The sequence below is a fragment of the Oncorhynchus mykiss genome, chromosome 18, assembly GCF_057628025.1.
Source record: "Oncorhynchus mykiss isolate SJ-2025 chromosome 18, ASM5762802v1, whole genome shotgun sequence".
NCBI lineage: Eukaryota > Metazoa > Chordata > Actinopteri > Salmoniformes > Salmonidae > Oncorhynchus > Oncorhynchus mykiss.
Genome location: NC_143039.1, coordinates 68,257,804 through 68,283,614, shown reverse-complemented (window position 1 = coordinate 68,283,614; position 25,811 = coordinate 68,257,804). Strand labels below are relative to the sequence as shown.

At 46.7% G+C, this 25,811-nt stretch overlaps 1 protein-coding gene across 2 annotated transcripts in view; it reads left to right on the top strand.

Annotated features, from left to right (window-relative positions):
* rmp24 (ribonuclease MRP subunit p24) overlaps positions 1 to 22,406 on the top strand; it is a 23,609-nt gene extending 1,203 nt beyond the window's left edge. Inside the window, exons 1-6 of one of the 2 annotated variants that reach the window (XM_021572670.3) lie at positions 266 to 343; positions 492 to 667; positions 6,329 to 6,351; positions 6,896 to 7,107; positions 20,259 to 20,497; positions 21,268 to 22,406. In XM_021572670.3, the coding sequence (XP_021428345.3) occupies positions 570 to 667; positions 6,329 to 6,351; positions 6,896 to 7,107; positions 20,259 to 20,497; positions 21,268 to 21,421 (726 nt within the window). In that variant the 5' untranslated portion in view covers positions 266 to 343; positions 492 to 569 and the 3' untranslated portion in view covers positions 21,422 to 22,406. Of the gene's footprint in view, positions 668 to 6,328; positions 6,352 to 6,895; positions 7,108 to 20,258; positions 20,498 to 21,267 lie in introns of both variants that reach the window. The other variant, XM_090209219.1, reaches the window with a different exon arrangement.
* Positions 22,407 to 25,811: the final 3,405 nt, after the last annotated feature.

Here is a 25,811-nt window from a genome sequence, read left to right as displayed (position 1 = left end):
GCCTAAAGCCAAGGATATCACATGATGATTCGGCTATTTGACTGGTATTTAGGCTGTTGGCATAGACTAACATGCTGATTAGCCTAGCCTACTAAATAGAGGCTGTCATATAAGCATTATAGCATTATATGTTTGCAATTCCCCTAAATGTTTGAAGACATCCTCAAACTATTTTCCGTGTTTCATACTCGATGTAAATCATCATAATGGGTTGAACGGGGTATCATACAAATTAATCGAACTACAGCCAGTGAGGCACACAGGGCTATTCCTCGCTTTCCCATAATGCTTGCGCTTAGCCTGAAGCATTGTGGGATTGCAACATTAGGACGGAAAGTGTAGGGTAGGCTATCATGCAAAGAGAACGATCACTGTTGAAACCTAAACAAATCATTTAGCTATCATATATCTTATCGATTTATATTGCTCTTGAAGGTTTTCAAGGTAATGTGACTTCTAAACTCTTCTTTCTCTTATCAACGCTCCAAAAGAGGTTAAACAAGGCGGCCAGGAAGCGACCAGCCTTTCTCACACGCGGATTCTCGAGTCGGTGGCAAATACAGAGAAACATGGCTTTTACAGACCCCACAGGCTCAAGTCACACGTTTTTAAGGGATGCATCGCTACTGTATCAAGACATTTGTCCGGAGCAGTCACGTTTTCTCATGTAAGCGCTCTCTTTATTACATTGAACGTAATAGCTACATCTCGTTCATATTTGATGATGTAATGATCATATAGTGACACTAGGTGGCAGAGTAGCACAGTGCAATTCATTTGAAATTGTGTAACTTTACGAAATTCAATTACATTTGTTCCGTTTTGATTGTTCTTTTCACAATGTTTGTTTTTTTAGAACCAATGTAATTTGTATAGTTATTGTTGTCTTGAAACAATGTCATGCATTTTGTAACTACATATCCAACAGGACACACATTAGCCATAGATACGCTACACACGCAAGCACGCGTTTGCCAATGTACAGAGGTAGTCACTAACCAGGCCTACTTTGTCTAATACCATTTTTTAAAAGTTTAACATGCTCCTGTCCTGTATGTTTGCATACATCAATTCGAATAGCAGGCAGCCTTAATGAGCTAACCCAGCCGCCAGAAACTGTGCCGTACCATCTTGGTGCTTCTGGCTATCTGCTCGCCATCCCGAGCCCCCCGGGAAATCAATGCCATGACATTGCTCCGGAGCTTGAAGCTGATAGACCACTACAATGGTGCCAGTCTGTCACTCAATAATTTGTGGCACAAATCCAATGCATGTCACTATATTAGGATTTTCATGCTTCATATCCAAGAAGGAAAAACGGAATTGCTTTCATACAGGAATGGCTTGAAATGTGAAGATGACAATCTATTTTCATAATTAGACAGATGTATTGGTTTTCTATCCAAAGTTGAAAAGGAAATGTGGTGCTCTATTAAATAAACACACTATACCAGCAACATGGACAGTGTGGCGGTATACAGGAGCAGTGGCATCTAGTGGTCAAAACGTGGTATGTTCACACTACTTTATGGTAAATAATGCAAGGGACTTCAATGATACACTTCTCAGAACAGTGTTTATTTTTTAACTCTCCAGATTCACAGGGAATTACATTACGTAGTATGGGGAAGTAATACCGCAAGCCACAGCATCATACTACTTGTCAAACAGAGAACTGACACTGGTTGTTGGATTGGGATGTGGGGGGTCTGTGGGTGGCATTTTACATTTTTTGGGGGGGATTCCTTTGTCTTACTCATTGGTAGGAATAAGTTTTGTTGAAATCGGATGTTGGGTACAATTTTTATTGAATATCTGAATCCTATAAATTAAAATGGCTAATTTGTCTGCAATCAATTAGCTAAATTTCTCAGTGATGTAATTATATTTTAACAAAAAAAAAATCAGGAATGCTAATCATATTTGTTACTATGTACAGAAATGATTTCAGAACCGTCTGAGATGATGAGATGATAGCCTAGTGGTTAGAGCACTGGACTAGTAACCGAAAGGTTGCGAGATTGAATCCCCGAGCTGACAAGATACAAATCTGTCATTCTGCCTCTGAACAAGGCAGTTAATCCACTGTTTCTAGGCCGTCATTGAAAATAAGAATTTGTTCTTAACTGACTTGCCTAGTTAAATAAAGGTAAAATAAAAATAAAGAGACCCACTAATCAAAACAGGAACTCATTCCATTTTCATCACCTTTTTGATTTCACAGAATGATGATGGCATTATACTGTAGTTAGAGAAAGTCATGTGTAATTTCTGGAGCAATCCTCTAAGCCACTGGCTGCTGTAGTGTGGACTGTGTTTGAGTTGGGCCTGGGCCAGTAACCTCTGAATCCCTTGGTCTGTTTTTCCTCTCACTCACCTGAGCCAGGAAATTTGTGGTAGAATTTTAAAATGTAAATGAAAGGCCCTGTCGGGATGGATTTAAGGATGGATTTAAGGAACGTTACTTTTAGGCTACCCGTTAAGAGTTTATCCAGATTTTTGAGTCTCTCTGGAAAGAACCGATTTATGGGAAATGTGTTGAACAGATCCTACTGATATCACAGCTGTCCAAGCCTGGAGGGTTATATATGTTGAATAGATGGATAATTTTTTAAGCCATTCAAGGGGAACTCCACCAAAAACAATGTCTGTCATTTTATTTAAAAAATCTGATTGGACCTTTTATTTTTTGAAAGGATAATAGATTCTCCTTATGTGTATGTATTAAACGGATAGGGACGATGCAGCACAGAAATAACCATGATGTGAACCCCGCACTCTGACAATATATAGACCAGGAATACTTAACTCTTAACCTACGAGGTCCGGAGTCTGCTGCTTTTCTGTTCTAACTTATAATTCATTGCACCCACCTGGTGTCCCATGTCTAAATCAGTCCCTGATTAGAGGGGAACAATGAAAACATGCAGTGGAACTAGCTTGGAGGTCCAGAGTGGAGTTTAAGGGATATAGGATATAGACTAAGGGATATAGGATATAGACTAAGGGATATATAGGATATAGACTAAGGGATATATAGGATATAGACTAAGGGATATATAGGATATAGACTAAGGGATATATAGGATATAGACTAAGGGATATATAGGATATAGACTAAGGGATATATAGGATATAGACTAAGGGATATATAGGATATAGACTAAGGGATATATAGGATATAGACTAAGGGATATATAGGATATAGACTAAGGGATATAGACTATAGTTGTGGTCGGTGTTACCCATTGAGCCACACTCAAGCACAGATGATATGACCTTTCTTACATGTGAAGTCTACAATTGTGTGTTCGGCTACTCATTGGTACCATATCTTGTTATAGGTTACATGAGGAACAAAACACAGAAACAAATGTTACGTGTACTAGCTGTCACGAGAGTAAGGAGAAAAGGATCCTCAACAAAGCAACCTGGTGGCATGCCCTGTAAGGATGTGTAGAATACAGACATTATATCATCTTATTTATCCACAGAGCAGTCATCCTGCATACCGTACCTAAGGTTCCCTGAAGTTCCTCCTTGCTGTTTGTGTCTCCACTTATGCTTTCAGCCATGCGTCGCTGGAGTGTTTGTTTCCAGTGTTCGTGTCATTACTCATATTTCCTGTAAAGCCACTGAGGGAGGTATGTGGGCTATGACAGGCCGAGGCCAACTGACCAAAGCAGCTCGTTAGACCGTCACAGGCATAGCGCCGAGGCACTTTGGTGTCACTGTCGATGACTTCTCTCCCCACCACCCTTCCCCGTCCAACCCTCACCTGTCCATCTCATTGGTCAGTGTCACCCCCTCCCTTCTCTCACCCCATGACCCTGAGGGATTGCACCTCTCCTAGCTTCCCCTGCCTGCCTCGACCCATAACGTGAGACCCAGACTGCTGCCCTACACCGTGCAATCTCCAGTTGTGGGCCTTGCCATCTGTAGAGCCACCAGGGGGTGTTGGGGGGGGGCTTGCCCCCATCCCTCACCCTCTTTTCCCCTGCCACTCTAGCCAAGCTGTTGCATTGGACCATCTGCGTTATTATTTCTGAGGTTTGGTTAGTAAACAGGGCGTTGCTCTCTCTCCTCCACACTCTGATTGTATCAAATGTCCATAGAGGCCCAGAGACTGAGCCTTGCTGATTTCCAGACTTTAAACTCTTTGTTGATAGCATCTGGCCTAAAGTGGGCTCTGCCCTGCTCTAACTGGGTAGTAGGGGCCAGTGTTTATCTTCCACTAAGTATGCATTTAAAGGAGATTCATGTGAAGAATGTTAACTAGATTAGCATGGCAGAGAGCCCCACCTTTCTGTATCTCCAGGGGCTCATCTGGACAGTGGGATGGGATGTCTTTCATTGAGCCTCTACCAGGCAGACAATCAATCAAATCTATTTACAAAACCCTTTTTTTTACATCAGCTGATATCTCAAAGTGCTGTACAGAAACACAGCCTAAAACCCCAAACAGCAAGCAGTGCAGGTGTAGAAGTGGCCAGGAAAAACTCCCTAGAAAGGCAGGAACCTAGGAAGAAACCTAGAGAGGAACCAGGCTCTGAGGGGTGGCCAGTCCTCTTCTGGCTGTGCCGGGTGGAGATTATAACAGAACATGGCCAAGATGAATAATAATAATCACAGTGGTTGTCGAGGGTGCAACAGGTCAGCATCTCAGGAGTAAATGTCAGTCGGTTTTTCCTTAGCCAATCATTCAGAGTTAGAGACAGCAGGTGCGGTAGAGAGAGAGAGTCGAAAACAGCAGGTCTGGGACAAGGTAGCACGTACGGTGAACAGGTCAGGGTTCCATAGCCGCAGGAAGAACAGTTGAAACTGGAGCAGCAGCACAGCCAGGTGGACTGTGGACAGCAAGGAGTCATCAGGTAAGGTAGTCCCGAGGCATGTTCCCAGGACTCAGGTCCTCCGGCAGGGGAGGGGAGAGAGATAATTAAATTCACACAGGATAAGACATGCGAAATACTCCAGATATAGCAGTTTGACCCTAGCCCCCCGACAAACTATTGCAGCATAAATACTGGAGGCTGAGACAGGAGGGATCGGGAGTTTGGTGACTAAATGGGGCCATTTGGAAGTGTTTGAATTAACTGGAGTGATTGGTAGTTATGTGAATTAGGTCACTGCTGTTGATCTCACTTCTGAAGGTTTTCAGATGTTACATTCTGGTTAATAGATGATCGACCCAAAGTTAAAAGAAGTCAGAAGTTGATCATGTTTTCTAGAAAAGTGTAAATGTTCCTCTGTATTGTTTGAATGATCTAATGTCAATTCATTATGTGAACAAGCTGGTTAGTCCAACAGAGAAGTATGAGGAAAAACCTTGTTCAACTGTAGGAAGACTATTCTGTCGCCTAGTTGTTCTCATCCAGCGCTTTTCCTGCATCTCACTGCCACTTGTTCCCACCGTCTTCTTCTCCCCCTCATTACCCCCTGTCTGTGACACTAGCCCTTCCCCTCTAGCCTAATCTAAATACTTCAATACAGCCTGTAGTTTGGAGACATTACTGTGACTTGACCATGAGTCAGGCTGTCCAACATCAGATTTCAGTTCCAAAGTCCCATCTCTCTATAGCCACGGTGTGTGACTAGCTAACCACTGTCAGTGTCTCCGTGACAGTCCTTCGGCAGGTCAGCATGAGATTAAAGCCCCAAGCGAGGCCCCCTATCCCATCTCTCGCCGCTGCACGTGCCGCCCTGTTTGTTGCCTGACTGCAAATATCATGAGTCACTTTTGGCGTAGTGTACTGTGGCTAATTGTAGCGTGACTTAGGAAAGGCCTAGTCAACTGTTTATCCAAAATAAGAGGCAGACAGTAGAGACAAAGCCCAGACTACAGGGAGGTGGGAAGCCCTGTATTGTAGATAAATCCTTGTTTGCTTTTCTCCCGGATGTTTTCCGCCAAACATTGGAAGCCCTTGGCAAACTTTTTCCACAATAGCAAATGTCCCTTAGCAGTGTGGTTGGAGTTAGGCATACTTGTTAAAAGTTAATTGTGTTTACATTTTCAACACTGAATAAGAGTGTTTAGTAAGAGTGTTTCAAGAGTATCAAAACGCACCTTGAGTCTTGCTTCAGTTTACAGATGAATCAACATTAACTTACAAATTCAGCTTTGGCAGAATTTTTGAAAAGTAAACCTCACCTTCAAACTCCGCATTGACGCCCCTCAAGGCGTTGTGAAAGGAAAACAACCCAAAACACTAACTCCAAGCTATGGGAGTCTCCCCAGATCAAAGACTGTTCTATCTAAGCAGATAAATAATGAAGTGACAGCTGTTTCACAACAAAAACCTAACTTTTCTTCTGTGTTTTTGTTTCTCAGGGGGAGACATCAGAGAATGAAAGGTAAGAAGTAAGCTATAACCTTGGCAAAGTCATTTTGTCAGTTATAATTTAGGCTAGTTTATTTCTCTTGCATTTATCCTATGTTCATCACACCTATTGCTTAAGCACAGTATGAGAATGCACATACAACATGGTGCTGTAGGCACTAGGCATGAGGGAAGAAAACACTGTAATCCCATGTTAATTACACTGGTGGGTACTGGTAGCTGTCCCCATCAGAGAGAGAGAGACACACACACTCTCGGTACTGCACAGTTCTCATCATCACAATTATTTACTATTTCATACTCATGATCCCCTGGACTCAATATATTTAATTTGACATTCAACTCTATCCCAAATGTTTATTTTGTGTTAAATGTGACGACGGCCTCAGCACTTATATTTTGTAAATTCCCCTTTACCATAGTTCACATATTTTTTTCATCTGACCTAACCTACACCCTCATACTCCACTTGACTGTGCCATAAACACATACATTACTTCACATCCCTGAATGTGTACTTTATTCTTCCTTGTGCTTGACCTCCTCTCCTCTCCCAGCTCCAGCCAAGTTCCAGCCCATCCCTGAAGAAGAGCTCTGTCCCTTCTGTTTCCAGTGGCGTCGCCCAGACAACCACCGCATGCGGCTGCATCCCAAGCGGCGTGCATCAGTGAGGGTGCAGAGCGTGTTGCGGAGGGAGGGCAAGGGCATGAGGCTCAGCCTGGCTCAGATGGACATCTTACGGAGGTTCAGGGGCTCCTCATCAGCTCTGGTGAGACTTGTATTCATTTGTGCAAAATGTAACAAAAATGTTGCTACAGGGGGAAAAAAATTGCAACAAAAACAAGTGTTTCTTATTGGACAAGTTCAGGTAGCCCCTCCCTGCTTTGGTCCCTCTTTTCTGTTACGTTTTTAGTGAATATGACCAAAGACTATCTAGTATATTGACAAGATCGTTAAGTAACCTCTCTAACAATGGAAATACATGTCCTCACAGATGGAAGGCAGGCGGGAGGAGGCGATATCAGGTGGGACCACTCCAGCCAATGAGAGGGCAGATGCATGCGTGGACAACGGGCACAACTTTTGTTGTTTTGCCACGCGCGTTCACTTATCAGTGCATTCGTAACAACCTAACCATTACAAAACTTCTATTCCATCAACTAAGCAAATTAACATTTACATTTTTTGTTGACCAAATACGACACTCATTAACCTCCATACAAAAATCGTGGTTTTAATTTCGGTCGGCGTAAACCCTCTCATTTCACCTCTTCCTCTCTGATATGTGCCTGGTTTCTACCTCTGCAGTTTCCATCCACTTCACTGATAAGCCAGTTCAGATAAGGAAACTACACTACATGACCAAAAGTATGTGGACACCTGCTCGTCTAACATCTAATTTCAAAATCATGAGCATTAATATGGAGTTGGTCTCCTCTTTGCTGCTATAACAGCCTCCACTGTTCTGGGAGGCTTTCCACTAGATGTTGGAACATTGCTGCGGGTACTTGCTTCCATTCAGCTACAAGAGCAGTAATGAGGTCGGGCACTGATGTTGGCCGATTAGTCCTGGCTCACAGTCGGCGTTCCAATTAATCCCAAAGGTGTTCGATGGGTTTGAGGTCAGGGCTCTGTACAGGCCAGTCAAGTTCTTCCACACCGATCTCGACAAACCATTTCTGTATGGACCTCGCTTTGTGCATGGGGCTTTGTCATGCTGAAACAGGAAGGGGCCTTCCCCAAACTGTTGCCACAAAGTTGGAAGCACAGATTCATCTAGAATGTCCTTCTGTAGCTTTAAGATTACCCTTCACAGGAACTAAGGGGCCTAGCTCGAAACATGAAAAACAGGCCCAGACCATTATTCCTCATCCACCAATTTTACAGTTCGCACTATGCATTGGTGCAGGTAGGGTTCTCCTGGCATCCTCCAAACCCAGATTTCTCCATCAGACTGCCAGATGGTGAAGCGTGATTCATCACTCCAGAGAACGCGTTTCCACTGCTCCGGAGTCCAATGGTGGCGAGCTTTGCACCACTCCAGCCGACGCTTGGCATTGTGCATGGTGATCTTAGGCTTGCTTGTGGCTGCTTGGCCATGGAAACCCATTTCATGAAGCTCCCGACGAACAGGTCTTGTGCTGGCGTTGCTTCCAGAGGCAGTTTGGAACTCTGTAGTGAGTGTTGCAAACGAGGACAGACAATTTTTATGCACTTCAGCACTCGGTGGTCTCGTTCTGTGAGCTTGTGTGGCCTACCACTTCACGGCTGAGCCTTTGTTTCTCCTAGACGTTTCCACTTCACAATAACAGCACTTACAGTTGACCGGGGCAGTACTAGCAGGGCAGACATTTGACAAACTGACATGTTGGAAAGATGACGGCGCTACGTTGAAAGTCACAAGGCTCTTCAGTAAGGCCATTCTACTGCCAATGTTTCCCTATGGAGATTGCACGACTGTGCTTGCATGACACCTGTCAGCAACAGGTGTGGCTGAAAAGCAGAATCCACAAACTTTTATGGGGTGTCCACATACTTTTGTGTATACATAGTGTATGTCAAGAGTAGCGTGGTCAGAGGGCAGTTTTCTCCATCAGGGACACAGAATCAGGAAAGTACCATTTTGATTTGACAAGGCCCTCTAGATATCAGAGCTGAAAATGGCTTAATGAAGGCTCATATCGGGCGAAACTTTGCCTCATTGAAAATATCTGGCAGCGTCTAATGCACACTGGCAGCGTCTAATGCACACTGGCAGTGTCCCATACTGGCAGTGTCCCATAGCTTTTTTTGGGTATGCGAAAATGAAAAGTTTTATAGTAAGTGAAATTTTGAAAATGTAGTGTGCTTTAAATTCCACAATGTCATATTCGTTCAGGCTTTTCATCTAGTAGAATTTGCTGCACACTACTGAGGAAGAGAATCATGTTTTCACAACAAGGTGTTTGACAACAGCTGATAGTAGGTGATTGTATGTAGTATGATAAGCACACAGCACGTTTCAGTACATAGTAGGCAACACAGATTTTGGTCACTGCCAGTGTGTTCAAGTCAGGCTGGGTATTCCCCTTTCCTGTACAGTGCCCAGCTATTCCCCTTCCAAACCACTAGTCTCCCATCAACTTTGTAGAGGGAAACCCTCAGAGTGCAAGCGAACAGATTGCTATGTCAATAAATCAATCACAATTTATAAAGCCTTTCTTTGTAACTGCAGTGCTTCTACATGGTCTTGTTTGGTATGCAGCTCTGAACCCATAGAGACTCAGTCCTCTCTCTGGTCAGGCTCACTGAGGAGGAATCCCTAGGCAGCCAGGGTCCGGTTGTGATGGGTCAGCTAGATGACGGTCACAGAGGAACAGGTCTTGTTTGGTATGCAGCTCTGGACCCGTAGAGACTCAGTCCTCACTCTGGTCAGGCTCACAGAGGAACAGGTCTTGTTTGGTATGCAGCTCTGGACCCGTAGAGACTCAGTCCTCTCTCTGGTCAGGCTCACTGAGGAACAGGTCTTGTTTGGTTTGCAGCACTGGACCGGTAGAGACTCACTCTGGTCAGGCTCACTGAGGAGGAATCCCTAGGCAGCCAGGGTCAGGTTGTGATTGGTCAGCTAGATGACGATCACAGAGGAACAGGTCTTGTTTGGTATGCAGCTCTGGACCCGTAGAGACTCAGTCCTCACTCTGGTCAGGCTCACAGAGGAATCCCTAGGAAGCCAGGGTCAGGTTGTGATGGGTCAGCTAGATGACGATCACAGAGGAACAGAAAGCATTTAGTTAGTGGAGACCGAGAGGGTCAAAGCCAAAGGAGATTAACGCTTAGGTTACGTCAGAGTCAAACACAAGTAGTTCGACGAGAGAGTAGTTATTTTGGCCAATTCGGTTGTAAAAGGTACACAAGTGGAAATTATACCGCTAGATATCTGTATTGCTTTATCTCTGTAGGTAGTTTTTTAGGACCAAGGACCTCTCCTGAAGTGTGGTTTACTTCACTTCAAATCTGCGTTAGTTTCATCCAGAGAAAGCGCTGTGTATTTGAACAGTACAAGAGCAAGTGGCTTCATTATCAGTATGAATTCATTGTTACTCTGGATGAGCTTCCTGAACAAAATAACTCTGTTGTGTAGACGTTGATATTTTCCCTCCTTTCGTCTGACTTGTAAGTGAATCCTCTTTAGCTGCATTTTTCGCAGAGATATTTTTACCGTTCAACTTTGAGATCCCTGGTCACTCGGCCAGACATAAAGTAGCAGTGAGTAGCAGAGCTCCACAAGCTGTGTACGTGCGAGGCCCCCATAGACATGCGTGGTTGTGAGTGTACTGAATAACCCTTAAAGCAGATGAGGCACTCTGAAGATAATTGGAAGAATCCTCTCTCTCCTATCTCTCTCTTCTCTCCTGGTATTTGTCAACACCTTCTAATGGGAGCTGCCGATGAGACAGACAGGAAGATTAGATTTATCACCCTCTCTCTTACTCCACAACCCCCCTCCCTCCTTGTCATTCTTTGCCAACAGAAGTCTTTCGCTCAGGAAGAGGGTGATAAATAATGTAAGGAGAGCGAGATGAAGGGTCACAGATCCCAGCTTTAAGAGGGCTTTGTTTTTGTCTCATTTCTGTTTGTAATTTTAGGATTTGTGGAGATGTTTCCTAGGCCTATATGGCTGTTGAGTAGGACTTGGTTAGAGGCATTCACTAGGCCATTTGGCCAGTGATATAATAATGGACATATCACCCAGCCCTAGGTGTCTCTCTTGTCGTGATGTGTGTCCTATATTTTTCTTTTAAATCCTTTGTCCCTGCAGGAGGCCTTTTGCCAGGCTGTCATTGTAAATAAGAATTCGTTTTTACTGACTTGCCTAGTTAAAACAAAATACAATAAGATTGAGACCACTTTGTCTTGGGGACCTTCAACACTGCAAAAATGTGTTGGTACACTTCCCCAGATCTGTGCCTCGACACAATCCTGTCTGAGCTCTACAGACAATTCCTTCGACCTCATGGCTTGGTTTTTGCTCTGACATGCACTGTCAAATACCTTATATAGACAGGTGTGTTCCTTTCCAAATTATGTCCAATCAATTGAATTTACCACAGGTGGACTCCAATCAAGTTGTAGAAACATCTCAAGGATGATAAATGGAAACAGGATGCACCTGAGTTAAGTTTTCGAGTCTCATAGCAAAGGGTCTGAATACATATGTAAATAAGGTATTTCTGTTTTTTTGTTTTTAATAAATTAGCAAACATTTCTATAAACCAGTTTTCGCTTTGTCATTATGGGGTATTATGTGTAGATTGAGGAAATGTTTTTATTTAATATATTTTAGAATAAGGCTGTAACGTAACCAAATGTGAAAAAATGCAAGGGGTCTGAATACTTTATGAATGCACTGTATGGCATGCCAACCAGATACCCCTCTGCCCCCGCTCTGGCATGCCAACCGGATACCCCTCTGCCCCCGCTCTGGCATGCCAACCGGATACCCCTCTGCCCCCGCTCTGGCGTGCCAACCGGATACCCCTCTGCCCCCGCTCTGGCGTGCCAACCGGATACCCCTCTGCCCCCGCTCTGGCGTGCCAACCGGATACCCCTCTGCCCCCGCTCTGGCGTGCCAACCGGATACCCCTCTGCCCCCGCTCTGGCGTGCCAACCAGATACCCCTCTGCCCCCGCTCTGGCGTGCCAACCGGATACCCCTCTGCCCCCGCTCTGGCGTGCCAACCAGATACCCCTCTGCCCCCGCTCTGGCATGCCAACCGGATACCCCTCTGCCCCCGCTCTGGCATGCCAACCGGATACCCCTCTGCCCCCGCTCTGGCGTGCCAACCGGATACCCCTCTGCCCCCGCTCTGGCGTGCCAACCAGATACCCCTCTGCCCCCGCTCTGGCATGCCAACCGGATACCCCTCTGCCCCCGCTCTGGCATGCCAACCGGATACCCCTCTGCCCCCGCTCTGGCATGCCAACCGGATACCCCTCTGCCCCCGCTCTGGCATGCCAACCGGATACCCCTCTGCCCCCGCTCTGGCATGCCAACCGGATACCCCTCTGCCCCCGCTCTGGCATGCCAACCGGATACCCCTCTGCCCCCGCTCTGGCATGCCAACCGGATACCCCTCTGCCCCCGCTCTGGCATGCCAACCGGATACCCCTCTGCCCCCGCTCTGGCATGCCAACCGGATACCCCTCTGCCCCCGCTCTGGCATGCCAACCGGATACCCCTCTGCCCCCGCTCTGGCATGCCAACCGGATACCCCTCTGCCCCCGCTCTGGCATGCCAACCGGATACCCCTCTGCCCCCGCTCTGGCATGCCAACCGGATACCCCTCTGCCCCCGCTCTGGCATGCCAACCGGATACCCCTCTGCCCCCGCTCTGGCATGCCAACCGGATACCCCTCTGCCCCCGCTCTGGCATGCCAACCGGATACCCCTCTGCCCCCGCTCTGGCATGCCAACCGGATACCCCTCTGCCCCCGCTCTGGCATGCCAACCGGATACCCCTCTGCCCCCGCTCTGGCATGCCAACCGGATACCCCTCTGCCCCCGCTCTGGCATGCCAACCGGATACCCCTCTGCCCCCGCTCTGGCATGCCAACCGGATACCCCTCTGCCCCCGCTCTGGCATGCCAACCGGATACCCCTCTGCCCCCGCTCTGGCATGCCAACCGGATACCCCTCTGCCCCCGCTCTGGCATGCCAACCGGATACCCCTCTGCCCCCGCTCTGGCATGCCAACCGGATACCCCTCTGCCCCCGCTCTGGCATGCCAACCGGATACCCCTCTGCCCCCGCTCTGGCGTGCCAACCGGATACCCCTCTGCCCCCGCTCTGGCGTGCCAACCGGATACCCCTCTGCCCCCGCTCTGGCGTGCCAACCGGATACCGCTCTGGCGTGCCAACCGGATACCGCTCTGGCGTGCCAACCGGATACCGCTCTGGCGTGCCAACCGGATACCCCTCTGCCCCCGCTCTGGCGTGCCAACCGGATACCCCTCTGCCCCCGCTCTGGCGTGCCAACCGGATACCCCTCTGCCCCCGCTCTGGCGTGCCAACCGGATACCCCTCTGCCCCCGCTCTGGCGTGCCAACCGGATACCCCTCTGCCCCCGCTCTGGCGTGCCAACCGGATACCCCTCTGCCCCCGCTCTGGCGTGCCAACCGGATACCCCTCTGCCCCCGCTCTGGCGTGCCAACCGGATACCCCTCTGCCCCCGCTCTGGCGTGCCAACCGGGTACCCCTCTGCCCCCGCTCTGGCGTGCCAACCGGGTACCCCTCTGCCCCCGCTCTGGCGTGCCAACCTGATACCCCTCTGCCCCCGCTCTGGCGTGCCAACCGGATACCCCTCTGCCCCCGCTCTGGCGTGCCAACCGGGTACCCCTCTGCCCCCGCTCTGGCGTGCCAACCGGATACCCCTCTGCCCCCGCTCTGGCGTGCCAACCGGGTACCCCTCTGCCCCCGCTCTGGCGTGCCAACCGGGTACCCCTCTGCCCCCGCTCTGGCGTGCCAACCGGGCACCCCTCTGCCCCCGCTCTGGCGTGCCAACCGGGTACCCCTCTGCCCCCGCTCTGGCGTGTCAACCGGGTACCCCTCTGCCCCCGCTCTGGCATGCCAACCGGGTACCCCTCTGCCCCCGCTCTTTCCACTGCATCATTACAACAACATATAATATTGCAGTATCGTAGAACACAACGGCGTACGATGTGGCAGTATCGCAGAACACAACGGCGTACGATGTGGCAGTATTGTAGAACACAACGGTGTACGATGTGGCAGTATCGTAGAACACAACGGCGTACGATGTGGCAGTATCGTAGAACACAACGGCGTACGATGTGGCAGTATTGTAGAACACAACGGCGTACGATGTGGCAGTATCGTAGAACACAACGGCGTACGATGTGGCAGTATTGTAGAACACAACGGCGTACGATGTGGCAGTATCGTAGAACACAACGGCGTACGATGTGGCAGTATCGTAGAACACAACGGCGTACGATGTGGCAGTATCGTAGAACACAACGGCGTACGATGTGGCAGTATCGTAGAACACAACGGCGTACGATGTGGCAGTATCGTAGAACACAACGGCGTACGATGTGGCAGTATCGTAGAACACAACGGCGTACGATGTGGCAGTATCGTAGAACACAACGGCGTACGATGTGGCAGTATTGTAGAACACAACGGCGTACGATGTGGCAGTATCGTAGAACACAACGGCGTACGATGTGGCAGTATCGTAGAACACAACGGCGTACGATGTGGCAGTATCGTAGAACACAACGGCGTACGATGTGGCAGTATCGTAGAACACAACGGCGTACGATGTGGCAGTATTGTAGAACACAACGGCGTACGATGTGGCAGTATCGTAGAACACAACGGTGTACGATGTGGCAGTATCGTAGAACACAACGGCGTACGATGTGGCAGTATCGTAGAACACAACGGCGTACGATGTGGCAGTATCGTAGAACACAACGGCGTACGATGTGGCAGTATCGTAGAACACAACGGCGTACGATGTGGCAGTAGAAGGGCATCTAGGAGGGTGGGCATGTTGTTTGAGCCCTTTCTTACATCACAACAGATTCTGTCAATGCCCTTCTACAATACTGTCTGCCTCCAACATGGCACCCTATATCCTCTACATAATGCACTCATTTGGACTCCATCCTGTATCCATTCAACATGTGTCACTCTGACCACTTGTCTTTACCTCTGGAAATGAAAACCTCATGACGTCCAAATCTGGATAAAGCCAGCCCGTTATGCATCTGCCAGCATCCTCAAGGGCAATGATGCCTGTTGGAGCCCCAGATACAAGGTCAGCACAGCAACCAGCCTGGCCTGGGGTAGCACAGGGAGGGCTGGGGGTGAGAGAGAGAGGGATGTTAGGTAGAGAGAAAAAGAGGATTAGTATTTATGGAGCCAATGTTTTTATTTAACTAGCTAGGCAAGTCAGTTAAGAACAAATTCTTATTTTCAATGACGGCCTAGGAACAGTGGGTTAACTGCCTTGTTCAGGGGCAGAAGGACAGATTTCTACCTTGTCAGCTTGGGGATTCGATATAGCAACCTTTCGGTTACTAGTCCAACGCTCTAACCACTAGAATACCTGCCGCCCCGATTAATAGAAAACAAAAAGCCCATCTGCAGGATTGTGTGTGTTTGTCAGCATGCATTTGTTTTACTGTGCTTCTCTGTGTAGGTGTGTGTTTTCCTATATATGTATCAGTGTGCATAATGTGGCTTATATTTGTGGTCCGGTGTGTGTGGCTGTCGGTCATTGAGTTTATAGGTACATTTACTCAGTGTGTGTGCAACTTGCCAGAGTGCCTGTGTTGGTGGAAAGTGTGAAACACCGGTAGCCTTGGGACCAGTCCACACTGTGTCTTCGTGGTTGATCATGTTCAGAGTTCCTCTTCTACTCAGCCAGGTGACTGACAGACAGGTGTTGAGCTGTGGCTGGACTCCTCTCAATACTGACTTAAGCCTTAGCACCCACAGTGACCAGTACCAGTTGAATGTGCATGACAATAATTCCCTAAAGTCATCTGTGAACACTGACCAGACCACTCATCAATTGTATGTTTTGTATTTAGATCAAAGGAAAATAACTTGTGAAATATGCAAGGAGAAGAGACATTTGCTTTTGACCCCTGTTCACATAGACAATATCTGTGGTATATTTTGTTGATCTGGTCCCAGATCTGTTTGTGCTGTCAAAAAGACGTGGAACCATGGTATTTTGCTGCTGATCGCATCATTTAAAGTCTAAAAGAACCAGCAGGTGCTGTTGACATTTCAAGGCCTGATCGTCAGTCCAGAAGGATCTAGGCTATGTGCTCTAAAGAAATTCCAAACTTGACTGGTCTCTCTGGAGGTCTGCTGCGGAGTAGGGTGAACTTACCCCCAAGATAACCATTAGATCAGAGTCTGGATCAGACTTAGATCAGGTTTGGATTGGGTGAGCTGATCCTAGACCTGTACGTAGGGGAAACTTTACCCAATAGCCCCTGTTGCTAGGGAATGGATGGTGAAGGATTGTATGGGACCACACGAGTTACCGCTCATCACCACTGTAACCTGACACAGGAGTTAATAGACGTTGAGCTCATTTCATCACAAGGCCTCTTTAATTGTTTATATACAGTGCATAGATTACACCTGCAGTTCAGCCAAGTTATTGGTCATGAATTGATTACTTTTCTCTAGGCATGATTTTTTTGTTGTTGATGGGGACAGACATTCTGGGAAGGTGAAAAGGGTTTACTTTTGGTCTTCATTTGGTGGCTCGAGGAGATTGACATTTGCAGTGGTCAACTTTCGGTCATAAATTGGTGACCTTTGTCTAGTCACGTTTTTGTTCATGCTCAATGATGAAGGGTTCATCTTTTTGGTATTTTATTGACGCCTCTGTGTGGTTTTGTTTGCCCTTCAAATTCTTGGCCTGCCCATATTAGGTGCTGTATATCCTGATCCCTGGCAAACTATCAGATGTCTAGACCCCTCAGTCTACATACCCTGTCTACATGCTGCTAGCTAGACCGCTCTAGGTCTGTACCCCTGTAGCCAGAATCAACAGAATAGAATGAGCTGATGAACACACTGCGCTCAATGTCCTCAGCCAGTGTCTCACGTGTAGGTACTCAGCACACAGACGATACATGGATTAGGGGTCAATTAGATAGATGATGATGATTGGGCAAGATTTTATTTGAGTCGGTATCATGATTCTCGTCACTATTCGACAAGCGTTTAGGCCTAATTGATAGGTCTTTCCGGAGGAGGGTTAGTGTGTTGTCTTTATTCTCATGGTGGGTTTATGATTTGGTTAAAGGTAGAGCTAAGTTAGAGGAGGGAGATAAAAGCCTAGCTGTTCTCTTTAACAATTGTTCATACCAGACCAAGTGCAAATCATCACTGGGCAAAATAAACTTTTCTTAGGCGCCGTCATGACACACTAGATAGAGGATTGTATCGCCTGCCAGCTGATGATGTTAACCTATCCACCACATGTACCTGGGCATCCTAAACATGCCCACCCCCTTGGCCACTCTCTGTCATAGGGCTCTCAAACTCCTTAATGAGTTGAAATGTAGGAATAAAGGGATACTTCAGGATATTGGCCCTTTATCTACTTCCTCAGTCAGATGAACTGCTGGATACCTTTATTGTCTCTGTGTGCAGTTTACCCCAAAATCCAGAAACTCCCAAGTGATTCCAAACATTGAAACTAGTTCAGTGGAGTTTTTTTTCCTCTCCCTTTCTCTTTCTCTCCCTGTAGCACTGTTCTGAAACAGCTGCAGAAAATGGGTCATGAGACCTGTGAGGTTGCTGGATGCAGGCCTCTCACACAGCCTCGTCAATGATTATCTTCACAAGTGTAGAGGTGCATCAATGGTGCACCAGATATGTTCAACGACCTACTCGCCTAACACTATGACGGTATCCACATTGTGTTTCTATTCCTTTTAAATTGATTGAACGAATGTGGTCAAAATAGTCATTTCTCTGTCGGGAGTCCCCTGCCTATGATGATATATGAAAATGGCACCCCTTATTGTTGTGTGTTTTTAGGGCATATCAACATTGACTCACTTCTATATATGGCCTTACCAAACCCGGCTAAATGCTTTCAGGGTATCCAAGAGTTTCGCTCTGTTTTCATAGTGTTTTTTTCCCCAGCACTTTAATCCAGAGCTTTCCTGGAGGGTGTATATATGGATATATATGACTGTTGCCAGTGACAACAGTCAACCCATCTACAGGCTCCACCCCCTTCCACCCCTCCTGTTGATCGATTGGCTGGCTAGCCGTTGGGCTCCGGATGGACTCGACCTCTGTGCTTCTCTCTGCTTTATAAGGCTGGACACGCAGGGCTCAGTAGTAAACATTCTCACTCAGGTAATCACTGGTTCAGTGAAACTCTACTCTGCCAAATCAAATCTCAGCAGCAACATGGCTACCTTTGTATCGGTGAGTTGTTCCACAGCATCAGCATTCAGCACTGTCAACAGCCTGACTTGGAATCTTATGACACTGCGTGATTTGTTTCTGTTTCGGAACATCTATGGATGCATGCAGTTTTCCTTAGGGAAATGAATTGGTGTCGGTATCAGAGGGTTTGGGATGTCATTAGGCATGTGCTTGTCAGTGATGTTGAAATTGTGCATTGCCAAAGCCATACAGTACATCTGTTAGGTCTAGATTGCATTGCATTTTGTTTACTTGCACACAATATTTGCTGTAGAAGCACAACGAGGACATGCTTGAAAGTCCATATTACACACACAGGCCATTTTGTAACCTAGATATAGGATAGATGTAGAGAGAAACTGAGTTTAGTAAGCCAATGTTTTCCTCCTGAGACAAGTCTTACAAGTAATTGTCTGCTGTGAGAAGGGGGGTGACTGAGTCGGGCCTCTGGTTGCCTGACTCACTCAGGTTATATGAGCGCCTTCTCCTTTTAGCCCTCTGTCACACAGTAGCTTCTCTGTCCTCTCACCCTGGCCCCTCTGGCCTCTCACCCTGGCCACTATGGCCTCTCACCCTGGCCCCTATGGCCTCTCACTCTGGCCTCTCACTCTGGCCTCTCACCCTGGCCTCTCACCCTGGCCTCTCACCCTGGCCTCTCACCCTGGCCTCTCACCCTGGCCTCTCACTCTGGCCCCTCACTCTGGCCTCTCACCCTGGCCTCTCACCCTGGCCTCTCACCCTGGCCTCTCACCCTGGCCTCTCACCCTGGCCTCTCACCCTGGCCTCTCACTCTGGCCCCTCACTCTGGCCCCTCACTCTGGCCCCTCACTCTGGCCTCTCACTCTGGCCTCTCACTCTGGCCTCTCTGTTCTCTCACTCTGGCCCCTCTGGCCTCTCACTCTGGCCTCTCACTCTGGCCTCTCACTCTGGCCTCTCACTCTGGCCTCTCACTCTGGCCTCTCAACCTGGCCTCTCACCCTGGCCTCTCACCCTGGCCCCTCTGGCTTCTCACCCTGGCCCCTCTGGCCTCTCACTCTGGCCTCTCACCCTGGCCCCTCTGCACTCAGGTCTCAGGGGACATTTTGTTAGTGCAATCGATGGGATGGACAGAATGGGGCAGTCTGCAGGTGACCCACCCAGGCTCTGAAAGTGCATTGGATTGCACTTCATCTGTAGTTGTATGGAATATTGATGTGATTCTGTGTATCAGAGAAACGGTTATATTTAGACATCTGGGGCTGTGTAGCTGCTGAAAATAGGCTAAGCCCAATAACCTGTCAAAACACAATCATGATCGTCATCCTGTTTCTATTGACATGTGTGAATGGAAAAAGAGTGGTCTGGATGTGGGTTTTCAGCACAGGGAGACCGGGCCTGTGTGCTCCGGGTGCCCAGGGAGTTAATCTGGGAGTTAATTTATATACTGTATTAAGACCCAATCACTGGACACTTTAATAAATGGATCACTAGTCACTTTAAACGATGCCACTTTAAATAATGCCACTTTAATAGTGTTTACATATCTTACATTACTCATATCACATGTGAAAATACTGTATTTTATACCTTCTACTGTACCTTGCCTGTGCCGCTCGGCCATCGCTCATCCATATACTTATGTACATATTCTCATTCACCCCTTTTTAGATTTGTGTGTATTAGGTAGTTTGGAATTGTTAGATATTACTGAACTGTTGGAACTAGAAGCATTTCGCTACACTCGCATTAACATCTGCTAACCATGTGTGTGTGACCAATAATATTTGATTTCATCTCGGAGTGAACCACTTTTGGTTAGTCACTTGCAAACATTAACGTCCAGAATTGTTTTTGAGACACGTTGTCATCTCCACATGAGAATCATGTTCCCTGTGTGAATCCACCTGTAAATAGAGACATCATTACTTCTAATTTACTCCACTCCTCCTCTCGCTGTCCCAGGTGGTTACATGCCACACCTGTAACAGCACGTCCAAGCATAACGGCGTCAACAGGAACTTCATAGCCACTCTCTCCAAGAGCCACTGCACCCCCTGGAGCGCAGGCAAACACAAGACTCCCCAGTCCACCAACAGAACCAACGCCATGGGCATCCCAAAGTCTGCCTCCAAACACAAGACTCCCCAGTCCACCAACAGAACCAACGCCTCCAAAGACAAGACGCCCTGCAGTACGCCAAGGTAAACAAACCATACCAGGCCACCGGTACCCCAGATGTTACCGATTTTTACTTCTATTGATTACTTCTCGCTTAGCTGAAAATCTGCATTTTAAGGGACTTCTTGAGATGTGAGGGCAATAGATGGTATCACTCAACTGATGGCCACTGTGTGGTCACTGAACACAGCGATTTAGAAACAATTGATTTCAATCTTGGAGGTGTTTCCTGATGAATTACACATCTGGGTAATGATGTTCGTCTCCCATATGAGACACTGTAGAAGCCTATTTCACTTACTCAAAATCCCCAAAATTAATTTAATATAACTCAAGAAATCTGTAATTAATTTTGAAGTTTTCGCCAAGGATGTTTTAGTTGAGCAATTGTACATCTAAGTAAGCTGTTTTGGTGCACTATTTCTCAAAACTCTGATGTAAACAAAGTGGGCGCTGCCTGGCAGCTCTGTCTCACTGTCTATGCTATTGGATAGAGAGCAATCGCCACAGCTGTTCACCCCATGTTAGTGGACAAACGTCACATCAAAACCCAACTTTCATTTACCTGTTGTGACGCACAGATGTTCCAAACTCCATTTTAGACGAGACTGATTTTATGAGGAAGATTATCCTATTTACATTAGTCAATTTTGACACTAGAATAACTGTTTCTGACTTATATTGATGCCACACAGGCTGTTATCAAAGAATGTGTTGCTTTTTAAAGGCAGTCGCTCTTTAACCTTTAATCAGTGTCAGCTTGCAGATTCTGACAGTATTCCTGTATTTTCAGGTCAACCTCTAAGACCCCCGGTTCCTCCTCGGCCTCAAAGCCCGCAAGTGTGCAGAAGTTGGCCTTCTCCCGCCTCAAGAAGTTCCTCATGCTGGAGGACAACCAAAAGACCAAGACCAAGGGAGGACTCAAAGATTTCCTCTCCTCCCTCTGAATGACTGACAAACACTGGGCTCCGTTGCATGGGCCCAAGAGTCAGCCATGACACTGAACCAGTCTCTCTCTGGCCTGCTTAGAATGGTCCTGCTGGAATTCAGAACAACAAGGCTATAGGGGGGAGGAGTCGGCTGTCAGTCAATAAGCGCCACAGCGCCACCTGTTGAGAGAATTAAAGGGGCATGTTATTTTTCTTCTTCACATGCCACCCCCCAACTGCCCCTGAGGTCCCCCTTCTGTAGAGCTGTCCCAACTGGGAATGGTCCCACATCACTCAGGAATTCCACTGTCCCAATTGGATGGTGGGAGTGGCATCGGATGGCAAAGCTCACCCCTCTCTTCCATGGCATTTATGATGAGGCAAGCAAAATAAATTGTTTGGAGTTATAGGATGTTTTGATTTGAGAGGGTGATTTTTATTTGTTACAATCACATTTATGATAAATAGGACTTAGTTAATGCTTGAGTTTCATACTACTTTATTACTTGGTTGTTGTCCTCTGGTTTTCATTTTTTTCGGGGTTTATTTTGGGGAACTCCACAGGGCATGTCTTCTTGAAACTCTCCCTCTTGTTAGATCACCAGCCAGGTAGGGCTGATCATTTGTTACCATCTTATGATCACTGTGCCAAACACATGTTTGTTTACTGATGGTTTTGAGAATCATATTTGGGTGAATCGGACACAGGCGATAGGCCTGAAACTTGTGATGCGATTTAACTACATTTTAATTTTATTTTACAATAGTTCTGTTTCTTTATATTGATGGTTTTCATTTTTTACCTGTTAGTAAGTTCATATTCACAATACTATTAGACTGCATGTTGTAATGGCTGCTTTGATCCAACACAATTTATAACAAAGATTTTCTTTGGTTGTAATTAATCCAATGTGTGGGTCTGTATCATTGCATATAATCCTGAATTACCTCACATTTATATTCCTTTGCTTTGCTTCTCTGAAATAAACTTTCTCAATTGAAATATTACTGTGTTGAATGATAGAACTCATGAAGATACAGTGCCTTCTGAAAGTATTCAGACCCCTTGACATTTTCCACATTGTTAGGTTACAGCCTTACTCTAAAATGGATACATTTGTTTTTTCCCCCTAATCAATCTACACACAATATCCCATAATGACAAAGCAAAAACAGGTTATCTACTTTAATAAAAAGTTTAAAAAACATCACATTTACAAAATAATTCAGACTCTGTACTCAGTACTTTGTTGAAGGCCCTTTGGCAGCAATTACAGCCTTGAGTCTTGGTTATGACGCTACAAGCTTGGTACACCTGTATTTGGGGAGTTTCTCCCATCCTTCTCTGCAGATCTTGCAGGTTGGATGGGGAGCGTCGCTGCACAGCTATTTTCAGGTCTCTCCAAAGATGTTCTATTGGGTTCAAGTCCGGGCTCTGGCTGGGCAACTCAAGGACATTGAGACTTGTCCCGAAGCCACTCCTGTGTTGTCTTTGCTGTGTGCTTAGTGTCATTTTCCTGTTGGAAGGTGAATCTTTGCCCCAGTCTGAGGTCCTGAGCACTCTTGAGCAGGTTTTCATCAAGGATCTCTGTACATTGCTCTGTTCATCTTTCCCTTGATCCTGACTAGCCTCATAGTCCCTGCCGCTGAAAAACATCCCCACACCATGATGCTGCCACCACCATGCTTTACCGTAGGGATGGTGCCAGGTTTCCTCCAGACGTGACGCTTGGCATTCAGGCCAAAGAGTTCAGTCTTGGTTTTATCAGACCAGAGAATCTTGTTTCTCATGGTCAGAGTCCTTTGGGTGCCTTTTGGCAAACTCAAAGCGGGTTGTCGTGCCTTTTTACTGGGGAGTGGCTTCCGTCTGGCCACTTTACCATAAAGGCCTGATTGGTGGAGTGCTGCAGAGATGGTTGTCCTTCTGGAAGGTTCTCCCATCTCCATAGAGGAAGTCTAGAGCTCTGTCAGACCAGGTTCTTCTCCCCCAATTGCTCAGTTTGGCCAGGTGGCCAGCTGTAGGAAGAGTCTTGGTGGTTCCAAACTTCCATTTAAGAATGATGGAGGCCACTGTTCTTGGGGACCTTGAATGCTGCAGAAGTTCTTGGTACCCTTCACCAGATCTGTTTTTTGACAATACTGTGGTGGAGGTCTGCGGACAATTCCTTCGACCTCATGGCTTGGTTTCAGCTCTGACATGCACTGTCAACTTTTGGACTTTATATAGTCAGATTTGTACTTTTCCAAATCATGTCCAATCAATTGAATTTACCACAGGTGGACTCCAAGTTGTAGAAACATCTCTAGGATGATCAATGGAAACAGGATGCACCTGAGCTCATTTGAGTCTCATAGCAAAGGGTCTAAAAACTTACGTAAATAAGGTATGTTTTTTATGTTGAATAAATATGCAACGATTTCTAGAAACCTGTTTTCACTTTTCATTATGGGGTATTGTGTGTAGATTGCTGAGTTTTTTCAAAATATTTTTTTTAATCCATTTTAGTTTCCGAAGGCACTAAGTCAACTGTCAGTGTTGCAATGTATTCACAGTGGCAGTTTTCAGAAAACAGAAGTCTCTCATTAAGTGCTAGAAATACAACTTTTTAAAGGGTACTTGTTTTTGATACATGGTACATGTTTTGAACACGGTTTGTTTACAAACAATGGAGTAAAGCAAGTTTATGGGTTTTGCCAGTTGAACTGTTCATGAGACATTTTTAAGTTATAAATACACTGCTCAAAAAAATAAAGGGAACACTTAAACAACACAATGTAACTCCAAGTCAATCACACTTCTGTGAAATCAAACTGTCCACATAGGAAGCAACACTGACAAATTTCACATGCTGTTGTGCAAATGGAATAGACAACAGGTGTAAATTATAGGCAATTATACCACAGACCACTTCTCAGTTCCTATGCTTCATGGCTGATGTTTTGGTTACTTTTGAATGCTGGCGGTGCTTTCACTGTAGTGGTAGCATGAATGGGAGTCTACAACCTACACAAGTGGCTCAGGTAGTGCAGCTCATCCAGGATGGCACATCAATGCGAGCAGTGGCAAGAAGGTTTTCTGTGTCTGTCAGCGTAGTGTCCAGAGCATGGAGGCACTACCAGGAGACAGGCCAGTACATCAGGAGAGGTGGAGGAGGCCGTAGGAGGGCAACAACCCAGCAGCAGGACCGCTACCTCTGCCTTTGTGCAAGGAGGAGCACTGCCAGAGCCCTGCAAAATGACCTCCAGCAGGCCACAAATGTGCATGTGTCTGCTCAAATGGTCAGAAACAGGCTCCATGAGGGTGGTATGAGGGCCCAAAGTCCACAGGTGGGGGTTGTGCTTACAGCCCAACACCGTGCAGGACGTTTGGCATTTGTCAGAGAACACCAAGATTGGCAAATTCGCCACTGGTGCCCTGTGCTCTTCACAGATGAAAGCAGGTTCACACTGAGCACGTGACAGAGTCTGGAGACGCCGTGGAGAACGTTCTGCTGCCTGCAACATCCTCCAGCATGACCGGTTTGGCGGTTGGTCAGTCATGGTGTGGGGTGGCATTTCTTTGGGGGGCCGCACAGCCATGTGCTCCATGTGCTCGCCAGAGGTAGTCTGACTGCCATTAGGTGCCGAGATGAGATCCTCAGACCCCTTGTGAGACCATATGCTGGCGCGGTTGGCCCTGGGTTCCTCCTAATGCAAGACAATGCTCGACCTCATGTGGCTGGAGTGTGTCAGCAGTTCCTGCAAGAGGAAGGCATTGATGCTATGGACTGGCCCGCCCGTTCCCCAGACCTGAATCCAATTGAGCACATCTGGGACATCATGTCTCGCTCCATCCACCAACGCCACGTTGCACCACAGACTGTCCAGGAGTTGGCGGATGCTTTAGTCCAGGTCTGGGAGGAGATCCCTCAGGAGACCATCCGCCACCTCATCAGGAGCATGCCCAGGTGTTGTAGGGAGGTCATACAGGCACGTGGAGGCCACACACTACTGAGCCTCGTTTTGACTTGTTTTAATGACATTACATCAAAGTTGGATCAGCCTGTAGTGTGGTTTTCCACTTTCATTTTGAGTGTGACTCCAAATCCAGACCTCTATGGGTTGATAAATTTGATTTCCATTGATCATTTTTGTGTGATTTTGTTGTCAGCACATTCAACTATGTAAAGAAAAAAATATTTAATAAGAATATTTCATTCATTCATTTCATATTATAGAGTTGATTCTACAGTTGGTAGCTGGAAATACTCTCGGGTAACTGCAATACAACTCAAAAGAAGGGTACAGTATGAATACTTTATAAACCACTACAGACCTCACCTTTTTATTCAAAGTATAGTCCTGGCTGTATAGTGATAATACGCAAATAAACACCTGCGCAAACCCGGAATAGATATTAAAACCAGGG